The following is a 27331-nucleotide window of genomic DNA, read 5'->3' on the forward strand; positions in this document are numbered from 1 at the left end:
CAAGTACTACGAAAAGCGGTTGCTGGACTTCTGCGCCGTCTTCAAGCCCGCCATGCCGAGATCCGTGGTGGTAAGCGGCGGTGCCCGCGCGGCCTGACTTCGGTCCGCTTGCGGTCTGGTGCCTAACGGAGCTGCGGGCTTTGCCCCCTCCGTGTCTCTTGTTCCCTCGCTTGCTTGTCTTATTCTTGAGAGCACGGGTATCTTTTAAGTTTTTTTGTCTTCCAGTGCTGCAGTTCGTGTTTCAGACCGCTTTTTAGCTCTGTTTTCTGGGCAGTGCAGCCGTTTCAAAAACAGAGAGTTATTTCTCAACTTCATCGGCTTCTTGCGGCTGTTATACTTGCGTGGATGACTTTTAACCGTTTTCTTTCCTCTCCCTTAAGCAAAGAGTAGAAACAAACCTAACAATATATGCATTGATGATACAATAAAATGGTCTCACTGTAGCTAAAGGAGGCAGCCCCAAAGTTGGGCTGTCTGGTCCAGTTGTTTCTCAAGCATTGGCACTTGTCTGGCCACAGAGCGAGCTGGTTCAAGCACCTGTACTGGCAGTAAACTAACCTACAAAGGGAAAAAAAAAATATATCTTTGAACTGACTTATCTTGAACGCAGAAGAGTGCGTTTCAGAAGAGAGTGGGGACTTACAGCTGAAGCAAGGGATGAAATTGTGCTTCTTTTGTCACTTAGCCGTTAAGATGTATAACCTGTACTGTCCCCTGTCAGTTCTTCTTTCTGGTGTACGTGGTGGATAACAAAGATGAAGAGTGTCTGTCTGAAGATGCATTTGACACATAGCAGTAGGCTGCTGTTACGTGCTCTGTGGAGCCAGGTCTTATATTTGAGCAGTGGCCCCTGCAGAGTGTGTGTGCTGCATCAGACTCCCCAAGAAGTGGTTTTGGAAAACACCTGTTTTCATGCCCATAGCGTTCAGATCAGCTTGGAAATTTGGCATTGACAGACTGAAGTATTTCTAGACACACAGAGAAGCATAAATGTTAAACGTGTTGGGAAATTTACTGATCTAAAAACTCGGATGTCTTGGCTGGGATTACTCACAACTTTCAGGATATATTTTCAGTCTTTCATTTTTAAATTTCATTTAAATAGCAGATTTTTCTCATGAGGATATTGTAGGCTTTTTGAGCATTGTTTTCCTAAATATGTCTAAAAATGGAGGAGAAGATAACCAAGTTGCCATTTTGTAAGGCTCTTGCAGGCACAAATGTATTAGACTTTGAAATACTTAATGACATGTCATTGTGTGCATCTTAGTGCCTTAGTGTATCCTGTATGTCTATAGTATATATTCAAACTTGCCTGTTCTGTTTTGTGATTTTATTTTATTAATTTTTCTTTTTTCTTAATCCATTTTTGCTTCTATACTTACTTTTCCTTCTGTTTTTTTTAATTTAGGGAACAGCTTGCATGTATTTCAAACGCTTTTACCTCAATAACTCGGTGATGGAGTATCATCCTCGGATAATAATGTGAGTTATCAATGCATCTTGAGTTATTCTATTGAGTGGAACACTGGAGATATAATCTTTGTATCTGTAAAGACCTGAAAAAATGAGAAGGAAACTTGAGAGCTTAAATATGAGTAAAGACAAAGTATGGTCACTTTCAGTTCCCATTTAGAAAAGTTTGCTGCGTTCAGAACATGGTGTTTTGAAGATACAAATTTTCTGAACAGAACTCTTGATAAAAAGATGGATGCTGCATATGTCAATTGTTTGCTTTTTTTCCCTTCCTCAAGGCTAACATGTGCATTTTTGGCCTGTAAAGTAGATGAATTTAATGTGTCCAGTGCACAGTTTGTTGGTAACCTTCGAGAAAGCCCTCTTGGACAGGAAAAAGCTCTTGAACAAATACTGGAATATGAACTACTGCTTATTCAGCAACTGAACTTCCATCTTATCGTCCACAATCCATACAGGCCATTTGAGGGATTTCTAATTGATTTGAAGGTAGTGTTGTTTTGTATGCTACATACTCTGTATACTAATGTAACATGAGTCTGTCGTGGGTTGTTACAAAACTTTATTTCCTTTTGTGCCTGTGATCTTAAAAGATCTAGTTTCTAAAGTGATAGGCAAGTATCTGCAAGGAAGTCAGTTTAGTTGTGGTCTTTAAGCACTTTAGATTATTTTTGGAATAAGAAGATGGCCTGCCACTTTTTCGCTTTACAGAATATTGTTGAATTCTGTGTTCTGAGCTCATGATCCAGAAGACAAGGAACAGCTACTTACTTTCCTAAATACTTACTTTTTAGACTCGCTACCCAATGCTGGAGAATCCTGAAGTTTTGAGGAAAACAGCTGATGACTTCCTCAGTCGAGTGGCTCTGACAGATGCGTATCTGCTCTTTACTCCCTCACAGATAGCTCTCACTGCCATATTATCTAGTGGTTCAAGAGCAGGAATTAATATGGAAAGGTAGTCTTTTCTTTTTCGTTAGAGGTATGATTTAAACAGTTTACTGATTCTTGTATAAAATTATTTTGTTCTATACATTCTTAACAATTAGAAGTGTGTATTTACTGATTGTTAACACTCTGATACGTTCTTTAAGTATGTTTCAAAGCTGAAGCAATACTGGTTTGTGTGGTTTTGTCCCCCCCCCCCCCCCCATTTTCAAAAAGTAGGTGGTAAACACAATTAGTTGGTTTCTGGTTTTATATTCCTTTGGAAGAAGTAAAAAAAAAAAAAATTCAGACTGGTGACTTTGCCCTAATTAGAACAGCATAGGATTTTCAGACTCATCTTGAGGATTAAAGTGAAGAAGGTAGAAATACAGTAGAAACTGACTGTATGAAACATCTAAAAAATCATTTAAAGAAGACAAAAAAAAGATTTTTAAGGTATCTAAGGTTACAGAGCCAAATGAAATTACACTGAACTGGCAGCTACTAGGCACGCGGAAATTAAGTGCTGTATTTGGCTGTTACAACTGTTCAATTTCCATGGAAACGGACTAACTATAAGGTGCCGTTTTATATCAGCCCCTTCTTTCCTTTCTGTGTTTAGCCACTGGTGTTTGCAAAGGCATTATCAAACACTTTGATATCATTGCTGAAATGCGTGGTTTGTTTGGTTTGGTTCTTTTTAAGGACAAAACATACTCTTTCCTTCAGAAAAACAACTGAGGTAGCTGTATCTGGAGTGTTTTAATCACATGATGCTGTGTGTGAGCATTTTGCATCTAGAGTGTAATGCCTGCAGGCACAAGGGCTGATGCTAAATGTAAGCAGTTCTTTTTAAAGCAGCTTTCCTTCCACCTGCTCTAAGTGAATCTCAAATCTCTTGCTCTAGAAGAACGAGACAGCGTGGGAGTATCCTCTACAGGGTTCACTGTCCTCTCAGAATAGTGTAAAAACATTCAGGTGCTTACTATAACTTGAAACTTGTTGATCTCATTCCTGAATTTATATTTTGTACTCTTTGTACAAAGAGTACAAAAATCTTTACAAAAAGAACTAGAATAATTTGTAGACAGAGTGTGAATCAAGGTATATGAACTCTATCTTTGCGTATTCATGAAGAACTCAAGTCTTTGTCACTTGTCTGCGCTGTACAGTTGCTGTAACCTTGTCACTTATTGTTTTACGTGAGTTTTATCTGCTGGACATGAGAGAAGGTAATGCTGCAGCTCGGGTCTTGTGGACCTGTGAGTGGGTGTGTCTGCAGAGGTGGGACGGAACGTGGAAGGCTTGAAGACCTGTCGCTCCCATGATGTCAGTGTATAGGTCAGTCTTGAAAAAGAGGTGCCACTGTGCTCTGGCTAATAGGTGGCTCCAAATAAATCTTCAGTTCTGCTATCAGCACAAGGTTAAATACTCTTAAATTTGAGCTCTACAAGAGCAGTGATGCTAACAGAGCAGCTATCAGCTTGTAGCAATCACCATCTTCATGGTGGTTGGTGCCTCAGTCTGGGAGCTGCAACTGATATAGCTGTGTGTGCCTATGAAGTAAGTTGGAAGTTAACACAGACTGAACAGATTGATATTCTTTGGAGTCTTTGGATTTTTGTAGTTCATCTGCAAGTGCACTTCCCGGGAAGGGATAAAACTACTTGGTTGTTGTGGATCTTGGTGAGGATTGTTGCTCATGTGTGTCGGGGTTTTACCCAGGTGGTGTGTGTATGTATTAAAGTTCTTACTAAAAGGAAGTTTGAATCTCTGAGGGAAGAGGAAAGGACCCACAGACTCTTACAATGCAGCATTTAGGATTTGCTTTCAGCTGCCAAAAGCAGCAGTCCCGTCTTGCAAGCTTTGCTGTCTGTTGGTCTGTCTGAAGGCTACTCTTCTGTAGTATTTGCTTTTCCAGCAGTCATACTGTGCAATAGCGTGATGTTAGTATGACATTTCATAGAATCTTAGACCTAAGTTGACTTAACTCAGTGAGGCTTACTTACAAATGTGTAATTCCGCAGTGTTGGAATTTTGGTTCTTTTCATGGCCGGGGAATACTTTAGTCATGTTCTTACAGAAGAAGAATGTTGCAAGTGAGACAGATTTGCTTTTTTATGACTTTATAGCACTTAAGTAACCAAAGTGCTCTTACTAAGTCTAATCATAAAGCTCTAGTAGATGTAAATAATAATACACATTTTATTAACCAATGGTAGCTGCCACAAATAATTATGACACTTTATTTTAAGAACTTATTCTTCCATGTCTCTTTGCAGTTATTTATCAGAAAGTCTTATGCTGAAAGAAAACAGAACATCCTTAGCCAAGCTACTGGATGGCATGAAATGTAAGTAAACATTGGAAAAATATGATAAACAGTATCTCTAAAGGAAGCAGAACAGCTTTTTCCAAACAATAAAAGCTTTAAGCAGAAAGGTGTGCTTTAAGTGGTTTTCTTTACCTCAGGGCATTCTTAAGGTAAGTAAAACATGGGCAGTAGAATGAACTATCTAGCATGTGGATGCACGGGGGAGAAAACACTCAGACTTCCCTATGATATGAACAAACAAAATTAAAAGGCAAAGGGCCTGATGCTCCTCAGAACATAAGTGCTATAGTCAATTAAGTGCTAGCAACTGACTCAAAAGTGCGAAATCTGTTTTGGGAACTAGATAATGGGTTTGTGAGTCAGGATGAAATGAGTCTTTTCAGTCACTGTGTCTTAAAAATTACAGCTTCAGGCAAAAGCCTGCACATAACTACTTCTACCACCAGAGGGTACCTTTTCTAAGATAAATGGTTAATGTTAAGTGATATGCCAGGATTTATACTTCGCTTCTGTTTTGCAGCCATAAAGATGTTTCAAAAGATATTTAGGTTTGCTAGTGTGAGAAATACATATATCTCTCTATATATAAAAATATCCAGAATGCTAGCAGGGTTTAGCTAAGATAATGGGGAATGTAGTACATTGATTATTACCTTTTTTTAATTAAAGGAAAAGGCTGGGATATGAAATTTCCAGTAAGTAATCGGTTATTTAATGCTTAAGCTAATGCATGCATTTAAAATGGGAGAGTGGTAGCATTAAAAATGCAGTCCTTTGACTAAGCTGACTTTAGTAGTGAATGCACCATACAAAGTCACCAGGGTCTACAAATTCAATTTAAATTGAATTTATAAAACTTAAGATGCTCTTCCCTTTCTCTTCCTGCTAACAAATCCAGTTTTCAGGTTTCCATTGCTGAGATGCAAAGGGAACACTGGAATCATTTACTCTTCGCTTGCACTATTCTGGAAGGTAGCTTTAGCCCAAAGGCAGCTCTTCGTAAACGTACGATGGCTGGAAGGAAATTTTGAAGCATCTTTAAATGACTAGTTTTACAGAGAACTGATGGTAGAGGAAAAAAATCTTGTTTCTTGCAGGGTAGCTATAAATTTAATTTGTGTTCTTAACAAGACTGAAAGCAGTCTTTTTTTTAAGACTGAGGTACAATGCTGAATGCAAAAAATACCTGTGTATTTTGAAGCTTGTTAGCAGAGTAATGTGAACTCTACATCATTATAATTTACCTTGAGGAAATCCAGAGTCAGCGATGCTAATGACTTCTTTCAGTGTAGTTCTTTGTGCTCAGCTTCTGCTGTACCGTGATGTTATTTAGAATTAAACCTCGGATGTAAGATGATAGTTAAAAGTCTTACATAAGTAATCTTCGATACTCTGAAGTTTGAGTGCTATGTGGGAAGGGAAGTTTTGTAAGCAAGCAGTTTGGGAGGAATTAATACTTTGAATGTCTAATGCTTGCTTTGACAAATATACAGACTTTACTTGGTAAGCTTTCTGTCTCAACTGTTTGCAATATGTTGCATGTTGCCTTGTAGTGTCTTTTGAGTCTGTTTAAGAACTAGATATGCTTTCAAAACCTTACAGAGGTGTGGATTTCAAAACTTATTAGATTCTGGTTTTTCTTTGTGTACCATTCTGATTTTTTTGGTGTACTTTCCCCCCCGCCCCCCCAGTAGAACCTGCTTGAAAATGTATACTGTGCTCCTGTTATGAGGGAAGGGAGGGTAAACTGTTGGCTCAAGCTTAAGTATGAGGGATGAGCAATAACATTAGCCATTCTACTGATTGGTAAGCTTGTGTAATTCACAAGGTGGAGCAGAAATTATTTCATTTGCTTAGAGCTGTGTTGTTGCCACTGTAGGCATGAAAAATCTCATAAAGAAATACGAACTGCCAAGGCCTGAAGAGGTTGCTGCTCTAAAACAGAAATTAGAGAAGTGTCACAGCTCGGAGCTTTCACTTAATACAAACCCGTAAGTAGATACTTACTCTTTGATGTGTTAAATTTCTGCCTTTTCTATTGCTACAGAAACATTAACTTTCTCTGATGTGTGTGAGTGACTGAAAATGTAAACATCTAAATGGACACACAAGGATGTCTGTTCACATGCTTACTATGTGAGTGTCTACTGGAAGCTGAGAACCAAGACTCCAAGTAGTGCTTTCAGTAACACGTAAATATGTTCTTCTGTGCTGATTTGCACTGCAGGCTGTAATACTGATTGTTTTGTAACACAGAACTGGAATCCTGGGTGACTTCTAAGGTCTGGCCACTTGATGTCAGTTGTAATGATAATCAAGGGCTTTAAAATCATGGGATTAAAACAAGAATTGTGCAAAGTGTTAATGTTTTTCTTAAGACTTATGTGGATGGCAAAGGACTTCCTGATTTTTATTTTCTGCCCTTTTCACTTTAGTGCCCAGTGTGAACTTCCAGCAAGCTGTTAGTTGAGGCTTCAGTAGTTTATGTCACAAATATGTCCATAATCTAATCTTGTGGTCAAATAAGGAAACTCTCATAAAAATACCTAAACATTTCACTTTTTTTTCTGGATGGGGGTTAGGAAGAAGAGGAAAGGTTATGAAGATGATGACTATGTTGCAAAGAAATCTAAAATGGATGAGGTCAGTAAACCTATTGTATGAGTACTTCTTTTTCCACTTGTAACTGCCAAGACAAAAGTGACACAGCTACTGAGACAAACTTCTGCATCTGTTAGTATTCCTTTATGTGTTGCTTAGACAGAATCTTTTTCAACTTTGTTTTTAAAAATGAGCCAGAGTCTCTACTAGTCTGTGTTTAGGAGTGTTCTTAAATACCCCAGTCTTTTGTGGGGAGGGGTAAGAACATGCAGGCCATCCTTCCTGCTGTTTCCTGTGCTGTGAAATTCTTTTGACAAACCGTGGAACAACCACAGAACAATGTAAAGCTTAGTACTTATAATTCCAGCATGTGAAACTCCATGATGGCAGTGAGGGGAAATAGCTGTGAAACTGAGATTTGGAATATTGTGATGAAAGGAGGTTTTGGAAGGCCAGGAACTGAACACTTGAGGAGAAATCCTAGCTCTACAGGTGGAAACTCACTCCTCAGAATGTGGATGAAATAAATGAGTATATGCTGAAATATGTTCAAGCAGGCTTTTTTCACGGAAGTTTTATGTCATGGTCTTTCTGCTGGCCAGCGTTTTCATTTACTTTATTTGACTTCTTGCACAAAGCAGAAGTCAGCTGCTGGACTAAATTTCTATGTCAGCCAATTTGCTAGCAAGGCTTGCATAAATTACAGATGGGTAGCTAGTACCTCAGGTTATAAGACCAGGTATAAATAAGGTGGAGGTAGACTGAGGAGGGTGACTCAACAAATGAAAACAGAATTAAGGTAATTCTTCAGATCTAATCTGAACACCTTTCAGAGCTTTCATTCGTAACATTGACTGGAAGTTGTAGAGAATATGTTCTGGTGGAGGAATAGCTGTGTGAAGAACCCTTTTTAACTGGACTTCTCTTGATACTGAAGACGTTGCACATCCTGATAGTCCAGGACACCTGCATTTAGAAGAACTTGCTAGCAGCTGAAGAGGGTCATCTGTCAAAATCTTAACATAAAATGCAGGATGTGTGGGGTTTTATAATTCAAGGAGTCTTGCTATTATAAATTATCATAGTAGGTTGATGCTATAATGTCAAACTAGAATCTAAAAAATGATTTGAAGAAGATTATGTAAAACCAGCATTGAAAGTATGTTCTAACAAAATGTGGAACCTCAGGCATGTTTTATGATAACTATTTAATGCGGTAAAAACTTTGACTACTGTTTACTTCAAATGCCAGTCTTAAAAAGCGTATTGAAACTGGCAACTCCGTAAAACTAGGACTTTCATAACTTTTCACTTTCTCACAAAATGACTTAGAGAACAGCTCCACCTAACCTCTGGAGACTCACTTCTTCCTCCCTGCCCAGTTTAATTTGAAGGGGGTCTTATTTTAGTTATGCTACTGTCGTTTGAGGCAGTTTTGATTTTGGCGTTTCTCATTAATTTATATTCACAATTCTTTTTCCAAAGGAATAAACTAATTGCATAAATTCACATACTCTACAGCATTTCACAATAAGCTCTTGCACAGTTCTAACAGCTCTTGAAGCTTAGGCTCTTTAAATACTCATGTATATGAACTGCCAAGGATTTGTACTTGCATAGTCTCATTTCTGAGTAATTATCACATGCAAGAGCAGACCTGAGCTGGCCAGGACATAAAGGAAAAAGTGTGCTTCGCTTTTGGAAGGCTTGTAGTATGTGCGTACTGCTCAAACCTTGAGACCTCACTAATCCTACAGCTAGCTGATATTAACAATATTTATAGCTGTAAGTAATTAGGCTGTAATACAGAAGTGCACAATCTGTTCTAATCTACTTGTAAGATTTTGTTTCTTGATTTCATAGCTGATGTTAATACCCACAGCAAGGCCAGAACTGGTATGGAGAGCTCATCAATTTGAAATGACAGAAGAAACACACAGGGTACTGGTTGAGCACAGATGACTCAGCTGCCAAAGTAATGAAGCCATAAAAAGCACAAGGTATTAGTAAAAGGCTGCAATATGAGCTCTTGTGGAAATCTCCACATAGCTGTCCATAATGAAGAAGCATGAGCTAAACCTCAAACAGCTGCTGAAAAGGGGCTGCTAAAATGACTGGACCTCCATGATTTTAAGACTAGGCATGGATAACTAGCTTTAAGGTTAAAGGGCTTAGTCACCACTATTTAAAGTATTTTTTAGCCTTCTATTCATGGAATTCTTCTGTTAGGTACTAAATCCTGGTCATGAAAGAGCATAGGGTTTTTTTTGGTGTGGGTTTTGTGTACGTATGTGAGGTTTTTTTGGTGTTCTTGATGAGCATTATAGCATGCTTGCAGAAGCGAGAAGTAGGGCTTACTCCCAGGAGGCTTTCAATCCCGTGTTCTGGGATTAGCCGCTGTTAGCTGAAAAGAAAATCTTCCCTGTGAGGTATTTACGTGATTATTTCCATTTTCTTCCCTGCACGAGACAATGGGGCACACTGGGTAATATTGCTTGGGCACAGGGCAGGCAAGAACCATTCTAAATGAACCCAGGAATCAAAACTTCACTGGAGTCTCACAACAGACTAGGGCACGCTTAAAGAAACTCCTTTAACTGTGCTCAAGTTTAGCAGTGGGAGCAAGTTTGAGCAGAAATCCAGATCGGGGGAACCTAAGGAAGGGAAATACCCTTTCACATTGTTCAGCAGTTGTTGGCCATGAGCTTAGGTTAGGCACGACATGAGAATCTGAAAGGGAACTTAACAAACATGCATTTCGTCAAGTTAACTTCTGTGCAGGCTCTGCATGAATTCTTATTTCCAGTTTGAGCTAGCCTTGTAAGTTAACCAGGACTGAAAATTGCTGCGTGGTTGTCAGAAGTAGAGTGGAGTGTGCAAGATAAGCGTGGTCAAGTGTCCCAGCAGAAATGTGTATCTATCTGTCAAGTAACGTGGACATGACAAACCACTAAGCACTACATTTAACATCAGTTTAAACTTGCTATTTTAAGTCTATTGCTGCTAGCACAGTTCAGAGATGTGAAGTTAGATCTGTGTTACTTAATTCTCTTTCACTGGCCTACGTAGTAGAAGTTTCTGTGACAGCCTGTGCAGTAGTACCACGTACCTACCACCTGTTGCCTGGCCCACCTTACTATAAAACCCACCAAATTCACACGTGGCTCAAGGCATGGCTTTTCTCCCTTCCATTAGGAAGAGTGGACTGATGATGATCTTGTGGACTCCGTCTAACCTTGAAGGAAGATGGAATCCTGCCACCGCAGAAACTACTGTTTGGTGTCAAGTGTGAACCTGCCTGCCACAGGTTCCTTACTCTGTGTCATGAGGTATTTATTCTGTCAATTTTTAGTATCTTTGCAATAAAGCATTTGACTTTGCAAAAATAATTAGTTGTAGTTCCATTAAACCTTCATCCATTAAAGGTCAAGCATGAGTAAGAAGTGTGTGCTTTAAGAAATTTGTCACTCGGGGAAGAGTTTTGGTTCAGGAACGGTTTGAGATGTGACTTTAGCTACTGCCACGCTGTAATCCTGGGCATTTAGTGAACTGGATAAATGCAAGCAGGAGACAGATCTGGTAACAGACCCGTATGTGCTTTAGAGCAGAATGTCCTCCCCTCTTCCCAAGCTTGTCATTGAAGCAGCTAAAAGAGTACAGCCGTGCCCATGACACTTGGTACATTTGGGAAGCTCTTCTCAAATGTACTAAGAGGCTGCACAACATATTTTACAGTATGTAAAGTAATAATAACACTTTTGTGACTTACCCTGCAGCTGTCATCTCAGATTAGGTTGCTGTGACTAATTTACCTAGGGACAACTGAGAAGAATATTTAAAAATCTAAGTAGTTAGAGATCTTCCAAATCTAGGGCAAAATCTACTTCCTTTTCATACACTGTTTTAGAATATAAGCAGTTCTAAATGCAACTTTGGGAGTTTCCTAGTTTCATCACTGCATTTTGTATGTAATAGGTAAATAGCCAGCTAAATCTGTTCTCCAGTGTTTATATTTTTACCAGTTATGCTGCCTATACCCAGCCAGCTAAATCTACAAGATAATCCACTTTATGCACTCTGTGTTTGACAAATTCTTCTCCACCAGGGTCACTGGCTGACTAGGCAGGGAAGAAAAGCCGCTATTGCAATTTCACTTCAGAAAGCCTGACACCATTTACACAAGACCTTCATAATCAAGTGAAAGAAGCATGACTTGACTTAACCCCGTTTCAGTTAAGTTGTTTACTTAGGTTCTGAACTGGTTGGAAGCTGTAAGCAGAGCATTCAGCAGTAGTTCATCACACAAAAAAATGTTACAAACTGGAACCGTGACTTATGTGATGTAACGGCATACAGAGAGAGGACTTAAGTAGGGCACAAAAAAGGATTAATTACCTTTTCCTCTGGGATGCAGTTTAATACAGGCTTGGCAGCAATAGGGAAAGGAGTGGTTTTATGGGATGATGTTAAAAAAGAACTCCATAGTACCAAGGTCTTGCAAACAGATATGTCTTTACTAGGCTGTATTAAGAGCATCGCCTCTGTCTACTAAGCGTCGTACTCGTGATGCCTGGGAGCTCTCAGCTACAGCAGCGGGCACCCACCTCTCAAGCTGGAGAGGCCAGGGCAGCACTGCAAACCTAGAAGACGTGCACTAATACAACAGCAAAGACCCAAAGATGAAGTCTGCACAGTTTAGTGTGACAGTGGATGGAAAAAGCAGTTCTAATAGACAGGAGATACACCATTAGAACAACCGCACAGTAACAACCCTGTTCATATCACACAATTATTTATGTGATTAACTCATTAGTCTTGTCAGTCAGTCTCAGCATCCTTTTATTCCTTATTAGATCACTGCCTAGAAAAGCTACAAACAGTGATGCTGAAATACCCCTGAATCAACTGCATATTCTACTTTCAGGTTTTTTTAACGGTTTTAACATCTACTTTCTCACCCCGTGAGAGATACGTACAAAATTAAGGCATATGGAGGATTCATGCTAAAAAAGTGACACCACACAAAAGTTTCAAAGTATATCATGTGTGCAGACACTGTAAAAAATTTCCACAGCAGCCAAAGTTAGGCAGTTTCCATAAAGAGTTATCTGCAGCTTGATTTATTTTAAAAACTTAATTTTCACTTATAAAAATAATATTTATGGTAGGCTTACAGTACACAAAAGACCAACCAATACATATTTTATAAAATGGTTTAATGAATGCATGCATGTCTGATACAATGATCAATAAATTTACTGAATTCAAATTATTTACTGTTGTAAACATTTTACAAAAGCATTGTGATTTATCTGGATATACAGTTCTTGATGGAAGAACTATTCAGACTGAATCAGCGGCACATCAAAAAATAAAGCTGACAAGACCCATTCTGCATATTCTCTTTCAACATGATTCCAGCAAGAGAAACAGCATGGTATAAAAAGTGTACAGTAAGGATTGTTCCTACCATAACATCAAATTCTGGAAACTGTAAATACAAGTTAAAGTGGTTGAAACAGTCAAAAGTCGTAATTATTGTAACCAGTCAGAAATTACAGTAAGAAATGTTATCCAGTTGTATGTAGCTGTCAAAACAACACATTTCTTTTCGTGTCAGTTGATAATTCTTTTCCAACAAGACACCAAAACTTTGGCAATCAGAGGTGCTGAAAATAATTTTCAGAAGTTCAAGACACAGTCACAGCATTTTCTTTGCGGAAGGTGAACTGTACACCAAGGCTCAGAGGTTGTGAAAACTGTTTCCAAGTGGAAAAAGGTGCAAACGTCCTGCACAGATAGCTTAAAAAGCTGCTGGTACAATCATTCACCAACAGAATCTTTGTTTTTCTTTTTGCATAGTTCACACATCACTGGGAATGTGACAGGGTGTGCTATTTTTGGCAAGAGCAAGAAGAAGGTGATACTGGTGTGAGTTGCCGTGTTGGGCATGCTGGATCCATGCAGAATTCAGGTAGAGGGCTGCTACCTGATGTTATTAGACACTGAATACTGATTTTGTTTTTGTTGAAGCAGTTCAGTAATAGCCAAAAGCTTCTTAAGAACATGCTGTAGAAAGAGAGTCAGTAAAACCATACATTAGCAACTGGAAACAGAACAGTCGTCCTGCTTGAGAAGCATTTTCAGCATTAGCCTGTCAGACCTGCTATGAGGTAGTTTAAAATATATTAAAACAAAAAAAAAAGGAAGGGAAACAGCCGATTCTGTAGTCAATAAGACTTCCCTTTTGAAGTAAAGGGAAGTCTAAAACAGCATTATGAACTTTGCCTCTCTTTGCCATGGATCTTGTTGCTGCTTTGTGGTTTCACAGGGAGGCTAAGGAAGCGTACTGCTGACACACTGTTGAGGATTGCTAGAAGAGTTTGCCGTGTTTGTTTACAAATGTACTGGCAAATTAGGAAGCAGAAGTGAGGTATGAGTAGAAAGCTAACGAAAGTAAATTTAGTTCTCAACTTAAAAAAAACGAAGATCCTAAAACTAACGACCTGGAGAGCCTGTCAGGAGGCAGTAATTTTGTGGGTTTAGGCTTCCTCTAGAAACTAAAACTTCCTCTGGAAACTTTGAAAAAACCTCTTCGGTTTTGTTGCATGAAGAAACAAAACTATGGACTAAGTATTTGCCTTTAGAGCTAACAACCTCCTGGCGAAACGCGCGTATTTTAAAATCAGTCATACTGCGAGCCAGAAATAGGACAAAAGCATCCTGATACGGAGGAGCAGCTGAAGGCATACTGTCACTACCTGTGGTTTGTCTGTTAACCTGTGCCGCTCACCTGCATTACACCTCGCTCGTTACTGAGCGTCCGGAGTTCATCCGAGTGTGCCACACATATCTCATGCAGGGCCGCCAGATCACGAGAGAGGTCAGTTCTAGAGTGCTCTGTAGTGTCTGGAAGCTCAGGAACGTTCTTCAACAAAAAAGACGAGAGCGGATTTAGGGTGCCGAGTACCCAGGCCCACAGGAAGATAAGCGACAGCTCTACCGCTCTGCCAACACAACTCCTCTATACCGCAAGCAAGTCCCGCGATGTTAGTCTTCCCAGCTAAGCCTCCAGTCCATCCTCCTATCACGAATTACCTCCGCAAGCATGCGTTTTATGAGTATACTGCAATTTCTACTCCTGCTAGAAAGGGTTCTTACTACAAGATCTGGCACTGCTACACTACCATTGAGCTGACCAGAAAGCTACTGCATAGAGAGACTCATCTTACAACCTTCCCCTAAATGAGGGGGAATCCGTCCATCGGGTGCTTTTTTCCCCATCTAAAGGAGAGAGCAGCAGCAACAAAAATTCAGCAAAACCTGTAACTATCAAGTAACGCATTACACTGGTCATAAAACAATAATGTTGTAATTAAAACAGTAGACTGATCCAACAGTTATTTTCAAAACAAGTTTCCAGAGACCTCATGCAAAATCTGTCATATAAAGAAAACTGGCGTATCATAATATGCAGAAGTTGCAATTTAACCAGAAAAATGTGACATGCGGCAACCGACCCGAACGCCATGCTCATTTTTATATCTTATCAAAATATTCTGAGATGTCTTCTAGGTCACTTTCAAGGGATCGATTCAGGAAGCTCGGCACATTTTTTTCATCTTGTTTTTTAAAATGAATTCTTCATTTAAAAATACACATCTATAACATGAGGTCCTAACTCCTGTTGCAGCTAACATACACAAAACAGTAACCATTTAAAAGAATACAGTAACTGCAGCTCACTTTCAAACTACAATACCTCGAATGCGTGCAGTGACACAGGTGGTAATGCATAACTGAAATTCAACCTAATATTTTTTAAAGTGAAAAATAATTTCAATCTCTGGTCAAAACCATATGACAAATTATATATAAGAATTTCTGTTTTAAAATGTAGTTTTAAAGATTTGTATTTTTGGCCAAAATTTCTAATCCTCATAGCTATAAAATCTATTTGAGCTTCTCACATCTACAGAGGCACTAAATGAATAAAGTCTAAGATGACATTTTTAATTGTCACGGTTTTAATTCCGGACAACAGGCCAGCAATCTGCAGTTTCTAAACGTGCGTAAGCACCATTTATTCAGTTACAAGGATTCAACATTGTGTGGAAGCTGATGCATTTTTGAGTTAGTTAATAAGCGTAAAGAATTTTCATTTGCAATGGTGCTATGTAAGTTCCAGTAAAGATTTTTTTAACCACTCACCCCAAGTTCATCCAAGAACATGATCATGCGATGTTTGTTGCTCTTGATGAATGGATTTACCCCTTCCATATATGGCTCCTAGTAATTTTTAAAAGTATTCATTAGAAGAAATCAATGCCAAGATAATTGTCATACCTGAAGTAAACACAGTGCAGCCAGACAAACGACATTGCAAGACAAGTATGTCATCTGGAGGGATTTTATTTTTTCAAGTGAATTTCTCATGTCTGGTGTGCAGCCAGTCAAAAGACTCCAGAATTCGGCATTTTCTTACATTCAGAAGATTCAGAATGTCCGATTCAGAAGTTTTCTTGTCCATGCATACTGACATGAATTTGCATTAAGATGAATGTCTCTCGATACCTAGCTGCCATGAACAAGTGCTCTGCTTTCAAAGCTGTGATCAGGAATAAGTGCCCTCTTTATGTTCTTTCATTAACACCGACATTCCAAGTTAGGTGTGTCAGAGAAGTAACTTTACAATGCCAGCCTGAAGTCACTTCCATTATGCTTAAGTCAACAGATTTGGTTTTCAACCATATTTCAGCCTGGGAGCTGAGACAGACCAGTTGTTGCTGGCATTCTCTAAGTGTTGTAACAGAAACTTCACTGAAAGCTGGGGCTTTTCAGTGCAATACGTGCACTTGATTTACAACATTAATTATGTCTAGCAATACGAAAATGAGTACAAATAGAAGGGGTGCTTTGAAGTGCTCTACCACAGAAAACACTGATTTAAGGAGTAATTAAACACAGGGTGAAAGCGGGGGAGGGGGAAGAGTCAGAGGTGGGCAGTTCTTCATTTGTTTCAGAATTGGATAATCTACACCAAGCTGGGAATTTAGGCCTGATTAGTCTCAATCTGAAAGTTAATTACTATATATGGATAGAACACGCGTGGAATGCATTTCAAGGCTGTGTACAACAGAAGCACAGCCAATATTACTGGAAGGTGCCCCCCCTTTGACATCAAATAACCCATGGAAATGTAGAAAAAGCTCCCATCATCTATTCAGGGCAGAATATTTATCCTGCTGCTTCTTTCCCGCGACAGATGCATGCTCTAGCAATTCCCAGTTGTCTTTTTGATACGGATATTCCAAATAAAAATGTGCCCATTTACCATCATGGACACCTCTGTTGCGGTGGGATGGCTGCCTGCTTTTCCTCTCCCCTCTAAGGCAGGAAATACTGGAGTCTGACTGCTACCTTTTCTGTCGCAAACGGAAAAAAGAATGCTCCACATACTCCCACTGCTGTCTTTGGAACAGATGCCTGCCACAGCTTACCTGTGTTCTCACAGCATCCATACATGGTTGCATCACACTGTGTAAACCTACTGCCTACTGGTGCGGTCATTCGTTCGTCGGTTATTTTAACAGACCATTGCTGGCGTTCCTACTGCCAGATGGAAAATCTCCGCGGGATGTGCCAAGCCATTGACCCGAGTTTCTAGATCGCTTCCTCTCAAACGATTATGGCTCCTCTTCCCAATTTGACTAGACTTTATGCCACTGCTCTAATCGAGATCAACACCCTGTTTAGCTCTAAATGACGAGGACAGAAGAAATGGCAGCGACAAGGCCTCCTTGCTGATGAGGTGATGATACAGGTGATGTATCAGGCTTTGCACAAGAAAACGGCAACAGATTTTTGCATGTATTAAACAGGAACATTGAAATGTACTGGAAACATAGCTGTAGGCTGTTCTGTGTGTATACAATTATATTCACCTTAGCTCCAAATTCAACCAGATTTGCTAAATTCTGCACGGACTTGGCGACCAGCGTCAGCGTTCTTGCAGCAGTGGGGGAAGGAGAATCTGGCAGGAATAAAGTAGAGCGTTACTGGCCATTCTGTGTAAAACTAACAGCAATCACATGAAAGTAAAGCTCTTCTCCAATTCGTATTTTTTCATGGAATAAAGTATTTTTAATATAACCAAACTGCATGTGGAAGATGTCACTTGGTGAAGTGAAACTTATGTTGCTTAGTAGTGTCCACAAAAACATATCAATATGAACATCTGATTTTCTGTAACGGCATACAGAATGGGTATGCAAAATAAAGTGGTGTTGAGAGTTAGGTGAAGTAAGAACCATTTTCACAAAAATGAAACAGTTCTGTTAAAAGGAGGATTATTGAATAAAAAAATTCGTTTACCTTTAGAATTAAAAAAACAAGGCAAGTTTACCTTTTTCCTTATTTGTGTATACCCACATAAGTGGGCTATGACAAGTTATACAAATTATACTCTAAGTTTACTGGCATCAGGAAAACAGAGTAAACATTGCATGCAATTGTGACTTGTATTTCCATGGAATTGTAGTCACTTGCTGTACTTAGCGTTACACTTAACACTTTACATTAACAACTTTTGTCAGTTAAAACTTCCCTTTTCCAACAAGTGATACTACCCAGTAATATCTTCCAAAATTATTTTTCCCTCCAGTTACGGTAAATGGCCTGGCTGAAAGCTGGGTTTGAAGTGCTCCAAAACTGACATGGTAATTACATAAGCTGTAAGTTTTATAATTCTTCATAAGAATGCTATATGCTCTTCACTGTCTACCTGCATCTTTTGTTGCTCTTTCTTCCCCTCCAAAATCCACTGAAAAATAAGTTCTCATTTTTCTTGCATGGCTGGAGCTACGCAACTGATGTCAGTTGTTCGTCATATCTAGTGCTTGGTGCAGTACAAGCCTTTGAAGCAGCAATGCTGGAAAACATCACTAGCCTTGGAATCTGGAACTTCAGGTTAGGAAACTGATCTAAAGAAGCAAATTACTTTAAAAAACTCAAAGATGCTTGAAAAAAAAGGATTTAACTTTTGAAACAAAGGTTTGTTTTTTTTTTCCAATCACGGTTGTTGAGGTGATAGGATTACTGCTGATACTGAGCCATACCTATACACCCAGCCTTCAGGATACTTTTTTCCCCTATTATGGGAAGAAGATACGTTAGAAGCTTTGCTCCAAAAGAAGGACTGCCTCATCCCTTTTTTTGAACAGCTCTAAAAGCCCTACACGGCGTCTGTAAGTTTACCTTAGCAGTAGTCAAGAATATTAGCTGGATGTACACGAGAAGGACTTTAACGGTGACAGGCAAGCTTAAAAGGGATTACTGAATTTTATGGGTAACTTTTTACACCTGCAGACACAGTGCAACCCAAGTTAGGAGGTACCTAACTTGCAAATTACCGGAAGATAATAGAATCCTAAAGAAGGGACCACTGTGTACCAGGCCATGTTTCTCAAATGCTTTCTCCAAAGCACGTATGGAAATGATCACTGGGTGAGAGAAAGGAGCTTTCTGTTTGGCACAGCCCTTCTCATTTAGTATAGCTTAAAGAGAAACAATAGAACACATGCTACCTTGTCTTAAAAACTGTCTATGAATAAAGAAAAAAAAGCTTTTCTGAATCAGATCTCTGATTTCCTCCTATTTCAAATCAGCGTTTTACTGGTAAAAAAAAAAAAAAATAAAAATCAAGAAACTGCTAGGGAGGGAAGGAGAAAGAGCAATGGCTGGTGCAGACTAAATGCCCCCTAGCTTAGGGTGATCTTTGCCAAGAAAAACCCAGAAAACAAAGATGAAGTATAACATAAGCAAACTTTTAAAACTAAGCAACCGAGACGTCCAAATAGTTTAACTTTAGTAATAGAGTTTTCAGTAGTTTATGCTTTTCCTTTTTTCCTCCCACAGAAATTAAGTTAAAAACGCCCACAAACATTTCTCGGTGCTTAAGGCAACTGCCATGGGATACTCCATGCCCTCACCGTTAAAGCTTCACAACAGCAAAGCCCCAGGCCAACAGCGTGTCAGGTGTGGTCCCTGATGTGCGCCGCCGTCCCGACCCCCCCCCACGAGCTGTTCTGGAGAACGCTCTCCGACACCGGCCAGCACCGCGCCACAGGCCGCTACAGCAGCTCTGCAATCCCGGTCGTGCGAACAGGAACGTTCCCCGCCGCTGTGGTAGTTAACTACTACAGATGCACTCTACCAAGAGAGCATCAAAAAACAGGGTAAGACTTCATGCGGTGAGAACATTCACTTTGGCAAGCCCATGGGAACTCTCCTATATATGGCCTTTAAGTCAACCAAGATGACCATCTCGGGTCTGCACAACTCACCTTTCTAAACGCCACCCCTCCCTCTCTCTCATCTTTTAAGGTTCCATATTTGAGACTGGCTGTACTTAATCAGTCAAAGTGAAGACTTCGCCAAGCTATCTAAGCAGGACGTTTGAACAAGTTATTCAAGCATAATTTCCTAGGTGCACAAATGTGTCTGCAGAGCTTGGAATACATTTTCAACTTCGTAAATCTTGCTCATTTAAGAGATACCATTGAATTTCCGCCATTAACTTCGGCATTGCATTTGGCACGCTTACATTTTTCACACTGCTAGAATATATTCCGCACTGGTAGACTTGAACTCAAAACTGTATTATTAAATGCCACAACGGATGTTTTTCTGGACTTTACAACGACATTGGGGATTAATACAATCTAGCCTTTAAGGGTGAAAAACGTATGCTGGCTGCCTCATGGAGAAGTCAGTCAAGTGACGTGGATAACAAGACTTTGGACACAGCGTTCAAAAAAACTTCGTATTTTGCTACATTAGACACTACAGTAATTTCATGCCTACTACTGTATAAAGTATGAATTGAGTCTGAAGCATATAGTCACCTGAGATGATATTAAACATCCTTGGGTTCAGGATAGCAGGACAAATCAGTCGAAGAAAAACAAAGCCACTGAAATGGGAAGAAAATTGTATTTTGTTCAATAAAATTAGAGAATTAATGTAAAACTGTGTAGTCTTTAAGTCTTAAGTCAAGTTAGCATGGAATCTTTCTGAGACAGACACTGACCAAGCAGCCTGCGCTCTGTGAATACGTTAACAAATTAAGAGTATCATGCTGTGACGTTAACTATGATAAAAGCTGAAAGATCAGGCATATTGATTTCCCAGTTAAGGTGAACTGTTGAAACCACGTGGGAGGAACTTAATTGTAAAGTCATACTGAAGCCAGTCTCGGACCACGCTGGCTTCAGAAGGGAGGAGCCCCTGGTCTCCGACCTCCCAAAGGTTTTCCATTGTCTGCTACTGCAAGGCATCCATCCCGCAGCCACCTGCTCCCCCAAGCCAACGTAAGGAGGAGCGCAGGAGCGGGTGGGCAAGGGGAACCTCTCTTTTGGCAGCAACATAGCCTTAGGTCACAGCTTAAGCTGATCCACATCCTGATGACTGTATGCTATAGTAGAAGAATAATACGGGATCTGCTACTTTCGTCCCAGAAGTAATTGCTGCCATCTAGAAAGCTGGAAAAAAAGCACTCTGTTTTGACTGCAGGACCAGGAACTCATTCAACAGAAACCCAGAATAACCTTTGGCAGCACGAGAAAAATCTAACTTTCTGTTAATAGCAGAAGGAAAAACCATTCACCTCAGGTTAACCTCAATTCCAGCTAATTGCTACACAATGAAGTGACATATGGACCAACTAAAGCAATCTAAATCATCTTTAATTTTGTTCAGAGTGCTTGAACACTACCAGCAGACTGGTTTTGACTACAGCAATACCAAAGCCTGACCGCTTACAAAAGCAGGAAGGGGACCTTACCTTACACTACCTTGCCTGTTGGTAACAACACAGTGAAGGTTAATGTCCGTATTACTTGAAAATGACACACATAGTAGTGAGGTTAACGCACCTTCCGTACATCCAAGACGCCTAATGTATGCTGTTATAGATGTTTCTTACTTCTCCAGGAACCATGAATTACGGGCTGGTAAGGCAACAGTTCTTGGCTGTATGTGAAGCTAAAATATTTTCTATGGTGTGAATTTAAAGCTATGAGGAAGTAAGTAATTTTGAAGTCATGGCATATACACCAATTCCTCTTTTAAAGTGCCCAAAGTTGAAGGCCAATGAGGTATGAATCTGGCACGGACCTTGCTGATACAGAAGATCTGGTGCTTCTTACCCTGGTCAACCTGCCTAAATTAAGAATGAGTCAGTATCTACATCATGACCAGAGAGAAATGGCAGCACCTTCTGACTGATACAGCAGGGAAGATACCCAGACATCTAAAACACTGTCCACCTGCCTCTGAATATTTAATCATTCTTGGACCAAAAATAGTGCAAGGAAAGACAAAAATCATCACTGCAGGGTGTGAAACTCTGTACTCTAGACAGAAATCACTAGTACCCACTTGTGAAGACTAACATCGCAAGGGATCCAATATTTATAGCATCCAGTGGAGGCCTCTGGAAAACCCTGAATGCGAGCTGTGTCCACTAAGGAAAGCCTCCTGGTTCTCTCTGGAGCAGGGGAGGAACAGAAGGAAATAGAGTATTCACTGCTGAGCTCTACAGCCTTCCAGTAGGTTAGCCCCTCAAAGTAAGAGGGGCTCTCACAGTAAGAGCAGCCTCCATTTGAAGGCAATGCCCCTGCACGGTACCCTGGGTGACATAAGGCTTCTGGTGTCAAAATGATAAGCCCAAGCCAAAGACAAATCCTCTGAAAGACTCCCTCCATGGGAGATTAACCTTTGCAAATCATATGACTGCCAGAGACCGCAAAAAAGGAAAGATGTGGCTCCGATACCCTTAAAACATCCTTAAAACCCTCAGTAGTGTTTAGAAAAACAGTGTCAAGACCACATCTTTGTCAAAGATCTTTCTTTGACCTGCACTGGCGAGGGACAGTGTTAGAGGAAGAACTTGCGTAATGCATTGGTTTGTGAACACTGGAGTTTTTGTGGCTGGTGCGAATTCAGAGGCGGCAGGTTCAGTAACCTCCCGCAACATTTTTAGAGGAGCTCTGGAATGTTTCAACATGATTGGGCTGGAGCAGAAAAATAAAACAAAACTGGGACAGCGTACAACTACATGTTTTTGGAAACCAACAGAGTGTTGATTCAGAGTGATCAGAACCAACAGCCCAACACCAGGGCCCGGGAGCCTCCTCTGATGCAGGAACCTACATAACCCAACGCAGACAAGTAGCTCGGCGAAATCTAACAGTCCAAGTGTCTTTATGAGAAGGTATTAGATTCCTTACCGTGTTGGGTCTGCATTTGGAAGGGCATGGATCTTAAACCATGTCAGATTTCTCCAGCAATTAACACACACTAGCTAAGAGTCCCTGGGTCCTCCCAGATGGCATATGACAGGAACACGATCTTCAGAAGTCACTGCTCTCTACAGGTATCACAAAGGTTAACTATTGCTTTGAGAGAAGTTTTGCTTTCCCAGCATGAAAAAGGAAATTGCTATTTTAGATTAGTTTGTAAAACTTGACAAAACGCAAGAAAATAGGAAGTTAGAACTATCAAGTACACCTATACTGACCTCTATACTACATCATCTTATTCCGTCAAGGCTCTAAGAACATGATTAAGGATCTAGCAAGCTCATAATCCTTCACTGGGATATCATGCCTTAGCATCATAAATATCTTAAATACTGCTGTTACCTATGTAAGTACAATACAGTTTTGTCACTGAAAGAAACATAAATAAGCACACTGAAGTATGTCTTTAACAAGACTTGGAAAGATTGCTTTCAGAATAAAGTGACAACTTACCTAACAACTCTAGTTCTCATGGTGGTATTAGCTGGCCACTTGTTTTGAACAGACTTCTGTAGGCACCCATAAATATACCTCAACGTCCTGCAAAAATAATAGCTAATTACTCATTCCATTAAACGTACAGACTCAAAAAAGCTGCTCAGAAAGGATCTAGACCGACCTCCAACTTGATGCAGAACTACTGTCAATTCTATGTTTATAATTTAGACATAAGCTTTAAATTAACTTTAACTGGGAGTTAGTTTATAAGTGAATAAATTTATAAAAGTCAATTTATAAATTTATATTAGAAAGTAAATTTATAAATGGCAAGGAAAAACCTTCATTAATACACAATTCTATATGCTATTCAGTGATTACTCAGGTATGCATTAAATGTTTTATAACTGTTTCCTGTCCTTAAGTAGTATTTCCTTTTAAAAAAAGACAATTTTGATTTTTTTTTTTTTTTAATTTTTCTCTTCTTAACTGAACAACAACTATTCTTTCCATAAATGAGGGTTAGGTGTCTGAAAGTTATGCAACCACAGCAATAGTCCTCTCCCATAAAGAAATGGGAAAGTTGTGGTGTATTTCAGAAAATGTTGAGAGCTGCATCATGTACTTAAAAAGAGTGCAACTTTTAATGCTAACCCTGCCAGCACTAACACAAAAGAAACACTTCTGTGCTGCTCTGCCATCTCAAAATTGAGGATTTTGTTTACTTTAAAAGCTAATGACACAGTGAAAGAAAACTGTTAGTACTATCCACTTTATATTAGATGGTTCAAATCTGAACTATGAACCCAAGTTATTTTAGCAATTAAAAAAAAGGGGGGAAAAAATGTAACCTCTGCATTTCCCTAGCAGACAGAAGCAATCATAGCATGGTATCGTTCTATTAATCCCTGCTTATATTTTTAATATGCTGTTAATAATTCCATCCCTTTCTCAGGGGAGGAGGACTGGAAAGAATTTGTAATCAATTTAAATATATATGATTGTCTGCTAGCTACTACTGTCTTCTACCTTTTTGTGGAAATATGAGATTGATGTTTTTTTTATTCTTCTTCCCCTGACCTCCTGGGTCTAGTAGCTTCTCCTTCAAAAGAAAAGCACATGTGCTAGCCAAAGGCTTTTGCAAAAAGCCCTATTAATTCCTGAAAGCGTTATTTTTTTCCTCCCGTCTATATTCCTCTGTGTGCATACAGCAACCCTCAAGACATTATTAGTCTTATGACCGATTAGCAGAAGATGAACCAGTAAGAACATAGTTTTAAGGTGCAACATAATTCATACAAACAGGAATTTTCAAATACAAATCTGAACAGCAAAGTGCAAACTTACGGAGGCAGTATCTCTGCAGCCATGAATATTTTCTCCACCAATTCTGAAAGTATACTGAGTAGATGTGCCAAATTAGTGTTTACATCTTCATTTTTTTCTAACTTTGAGGGATTTAGCTAAAACAAAAAGAGAAAAAGATTAAGTCTCCTCTAACTAGAACTACATATGTAGTTTCATAATATCACGTGCTGAATACTACTTCAAAGTAAATTAAATATTCTGCTGCTGTACAGGTCCCTTACAGAACTCGCAAGTGTTTCAATGGCTAGTCAGGAAATGTGAAGAAGCAATGGTTTTAAGTTCTAATACACTAGGCTTTCAACAGCTCAGATAGTCACCACTATCCGTCTGCATGACCTTTTTATCTCTCTCAATCCAAATTTCTGAGCACTCCCATCCTTTCCACAATTAAGCTGAAGTGAAACACAGAAGTTAGGAGGGCCATTTTAAAAACAACAGTTTCAGGATCAATAACAATCATTTAGTATCAGGAAGTTTTAAATTAAAACTGAAGTTCAGACATTGACTTCTATGGGATCTTGAGTTTACTAGAAGTTACTTAGGTTAGGCCATTCAGTAACTGCTACAGAACAGCCTACAATTGCTAAAGAACAAATACATAATTTAAAGAAACTTTAATTAAAAAAACTTAGAAAGTTCTAGTATGAATATTGTTCAAGCCAACATCTAGGGGGGGAAAACCCTCTTAACGAATTCAGTTCCTGTATTTCTCACTTAAATGAATTTTAGTTTTGAGAGATTAATAAATGTCTCTGAAGCTAATATTTAACGCAAACATAAAACATAACAACTAGTAGGTAATTGTGTCAACAAACCAAAATGTTTAAAAACATTGTTCAAGGTATCACCTCACAGGACTGCTTGCTCTCCATTATCTTTAATATAGAGTCTTTCAGTGCGTGGTGAACAAAACTTGTTGCCGTGGCTTTCATATACTGCTCCATAAGTGTGCTTGCTAAAGTAGTGGCACGGAACAAGGTAGTAGCTTCATCTGGAAGAAAAAAAAAAAAAAAAAGACAGCAAAGAGGAAAGTTGAGAAAAGGAGGCAATGAAAAGCAGAGGAAGAATGTGCTTGTTTACACTTTGATATATGTTGTAACTAAAGGAGGAGGAAAAAAAAGGAAGGTGCTGGAGCCCTTCCCTCCCCACTTGCCCAGAGTTCCAGTAAACTTTAGTGTAATTCAGTGCAGTACCTTCCATGCTGATCTCCCTGTCATTTAGTGTTCGTAACAACAAGGACTCGAGCTTTTCATGAAGAAAAATCTTCAATAAAATGCCAGCCAACAGTGTTCTATCCTGTCCACAAACATGTGATAAGGCATAGACTACATGAAGTTCTTTCTGGAGTATAAGCTGAAAGCAAAACAGAATTTTAAAATCTTCAGAAACTTCTCCGAACATGTTAACAGCTTTGGAAAAACTGGTATCGTACATCGGTAGTGGTAGATGTCACTATAAGTATTATTTAATGATGTCAACCACTGTTATTGAGGTCTGTCTCAAACAACCAACAAAATGAGTTTTGACAGATAAACCAAGGAAAGTTAAACAACTTCATACCTCTTTAAACTCATTGTACTCCTCTTCTGGCATGATCTTCTCCATAGAATATCGTGCTCGAACACGCAAAGATCCTGGCTCAATACCCTTTAATGGTACATGGGAACTGAGTTGAAACCACTCATCTGTTGCATGTCCTTTTTGTAATCGGCTTAATTGGCAGCGCATAAACACTTCAGGAAAAAAAGCATTGTTCAAGTGAGTTATCTCCAGCAAAACAGTGCTACTATTGAATAAAAACCAGTCTATTTTCAGCACGTCATCTTGTTTCAAGAAAAGAGTATTAATAAGAGTAATCAAGATTTTTGCCATCAATATATTGACAGGTTCTCTCTTCAAGGGTTTAACAGACTCCTGTAAACTGAAGAAGAAATATAAAGTATTCTGTAAAGAATGTATACATATACACTCAAAAATTCCGCATAGATATTGACCAGTTTTCTTCGTGACACCCAAGTAGTGAGTAAAAAAGTGCTACTCTGCAAATCCAGTCAGGAACTAGAAAGAGATCAAGTGTTCACAATTCACTGTCCTCTTTCCAGCCTTGGGCTGATGCCACCGTCAGGTCTGCCCCTTGACCACTTTGTTACTTCTTACTATTTATTATTATAGTGTTGCTATGGCTTTCCCAAACACTGTATGTACATATGCCATATGTATTTCTTTTATACTAACTCCCAGGTTAAGGCTGTGGCTGTAACAGGTTATGCAAATCATGTAAAAAAAGTGTCCCCAAGCAGCTTGCTGCCTAGGTAATGATGAAAGTCAACTCAAGAACGGCCAAATCATTAATTCACCTTTCAGTTGTGTTGGTACCTTGACATTGCCAAGCAGTGATGACCTGGACGGCAGCTGGAGTCTGGCCCAGCAGCTGGCTAGCAAGCTGCAGCAGTTGGAGCGCAGGCTCTCCTGAAGGGAGTTATTTCGGACAGAAGGGGCCCAGGCACTTGCAGAGGCAAGGCTGTGCCTGTGCAACGCCCACCATGCTCCAAGAGGGGTTCCACAGCTCAAGTTTCACACTTGGCCTGTCAGTCTGGATCTTTCAAGCAAACACCCTCTCTTTCCACACCTCTCAATGAGATCTGCTTTTAAGTTCCTCAGATTAAGGAAAAAAAAAAACCCAAACCAAAACCAAGAGTTTTGGTTTGTTTTTTTTTTCCACATTTCTGCAAAGCCCATACACCACACTGCCTTGCAGAAATTGTCAAAGGTTCCAGTAGATTTCACATTGCACCAGTGTTGCAATACACAGCAGGATATCATT

The 27331-nt window shown here is 39.5% G+C and overlaps 2 protein-coding genes across 2 annotated transcripts in view; one reads left to right on the top strand and one right to left on the bottom strand.

The window, feature by feature from the left end:
• CCNH (cyclin H) overlaps window positions 1-10728 on the top strand; it is a 37336-nt gene extending 26608 nt beyond the window's left edge. Inside the window, exons 2-9 of the mRNA XM_009333075.1 lie at window positions 5-70; window positions 1412-1485; window positions 1755-1965; window positions 2271-2434; window positions 4686-4756; window positions 6618-6729; window positions 7321-7381; window positions 10535-10728. Of these exons, the coding sequence (XP_009331350.1) occupies window positions 5-70; window positions 1412-1485; window positions 1755-1965; window positions 2271-2434; window positions 4686-4756; window positions 6618-6729; window positions 7321-7381; window positions 10535-10573 (798 nt within the window). The 3' untranslated portion in view covers window positions 10574-10728. The remainder of the gene's footprint in view (window positions 1-4; window positions 71-1411; window positions 1486-1754; window positions 1966-2270; window positions 2435-4685; window positions 4757-6617; window positions 6730-7320; window positions 7382-10534) is intronic.
• Window positions 10729-12445: 1717 nt separating this feature from the next.
• The window catches only part of RASA1 (RAS p21 protein activator (GTPase activating protein) 1), a gene marked incomplete at its 5' end in the record, with an annotated part of 51655 nt that continues 36769 nt past the window's right edge, over window positions 12446-27331 (bottom strand). The window contains 10 exons of the mRNA XM_009332988.1: window positions 12446-13408; window positions 14133-14267; window positions 15551-15628; window positions 17284-17372; window positions 20245-20312; window positions 23155-23241; window positions 24487-24602; window positions 25356-25498; window positions 25701-25860; window positions 26068-26240. Of these exons, the coding sequence (XP_009331263.1) occupies window positions 13325-13408; window positions 14133-14267; window positions 15551-15628; window positions 17284-17372; window positions 20245-20312; window positions 23155-23241; window positions 24487-24602; window positions 25356-25498; window positions 25701-25860; window positions 26068-26240 (1133 nt within the window). The remainder of the gene's footprint in view (window positions 13409-14132; window positions 14268-15550; window positions 15629-17283; window positions 17373-20244; window positions 20313-23154; window positions 23242-24486; window positions 24603-25355; window positions 25499-25700; window positions 25861-26067; window positions 26241-27331) is intronic.

The sequence above is a fragment of the Pygoscelis adeliae genome, unplaced genomic scaffold (assembly GCF_000699105.1).
Source record: "Pygoscelis adeliae isolate BGI_AS28 unplaced genomic scaffold, ASM69910v1 Scaffold38, whole genome shotgun sequence".
Taxonomy (NCBI): Eukaryota; Metazoa; Chordata; class Aves; order Sphenisciformes; family Spheniscidae; genus Pygoscelis; species Pygoscelis adeliae.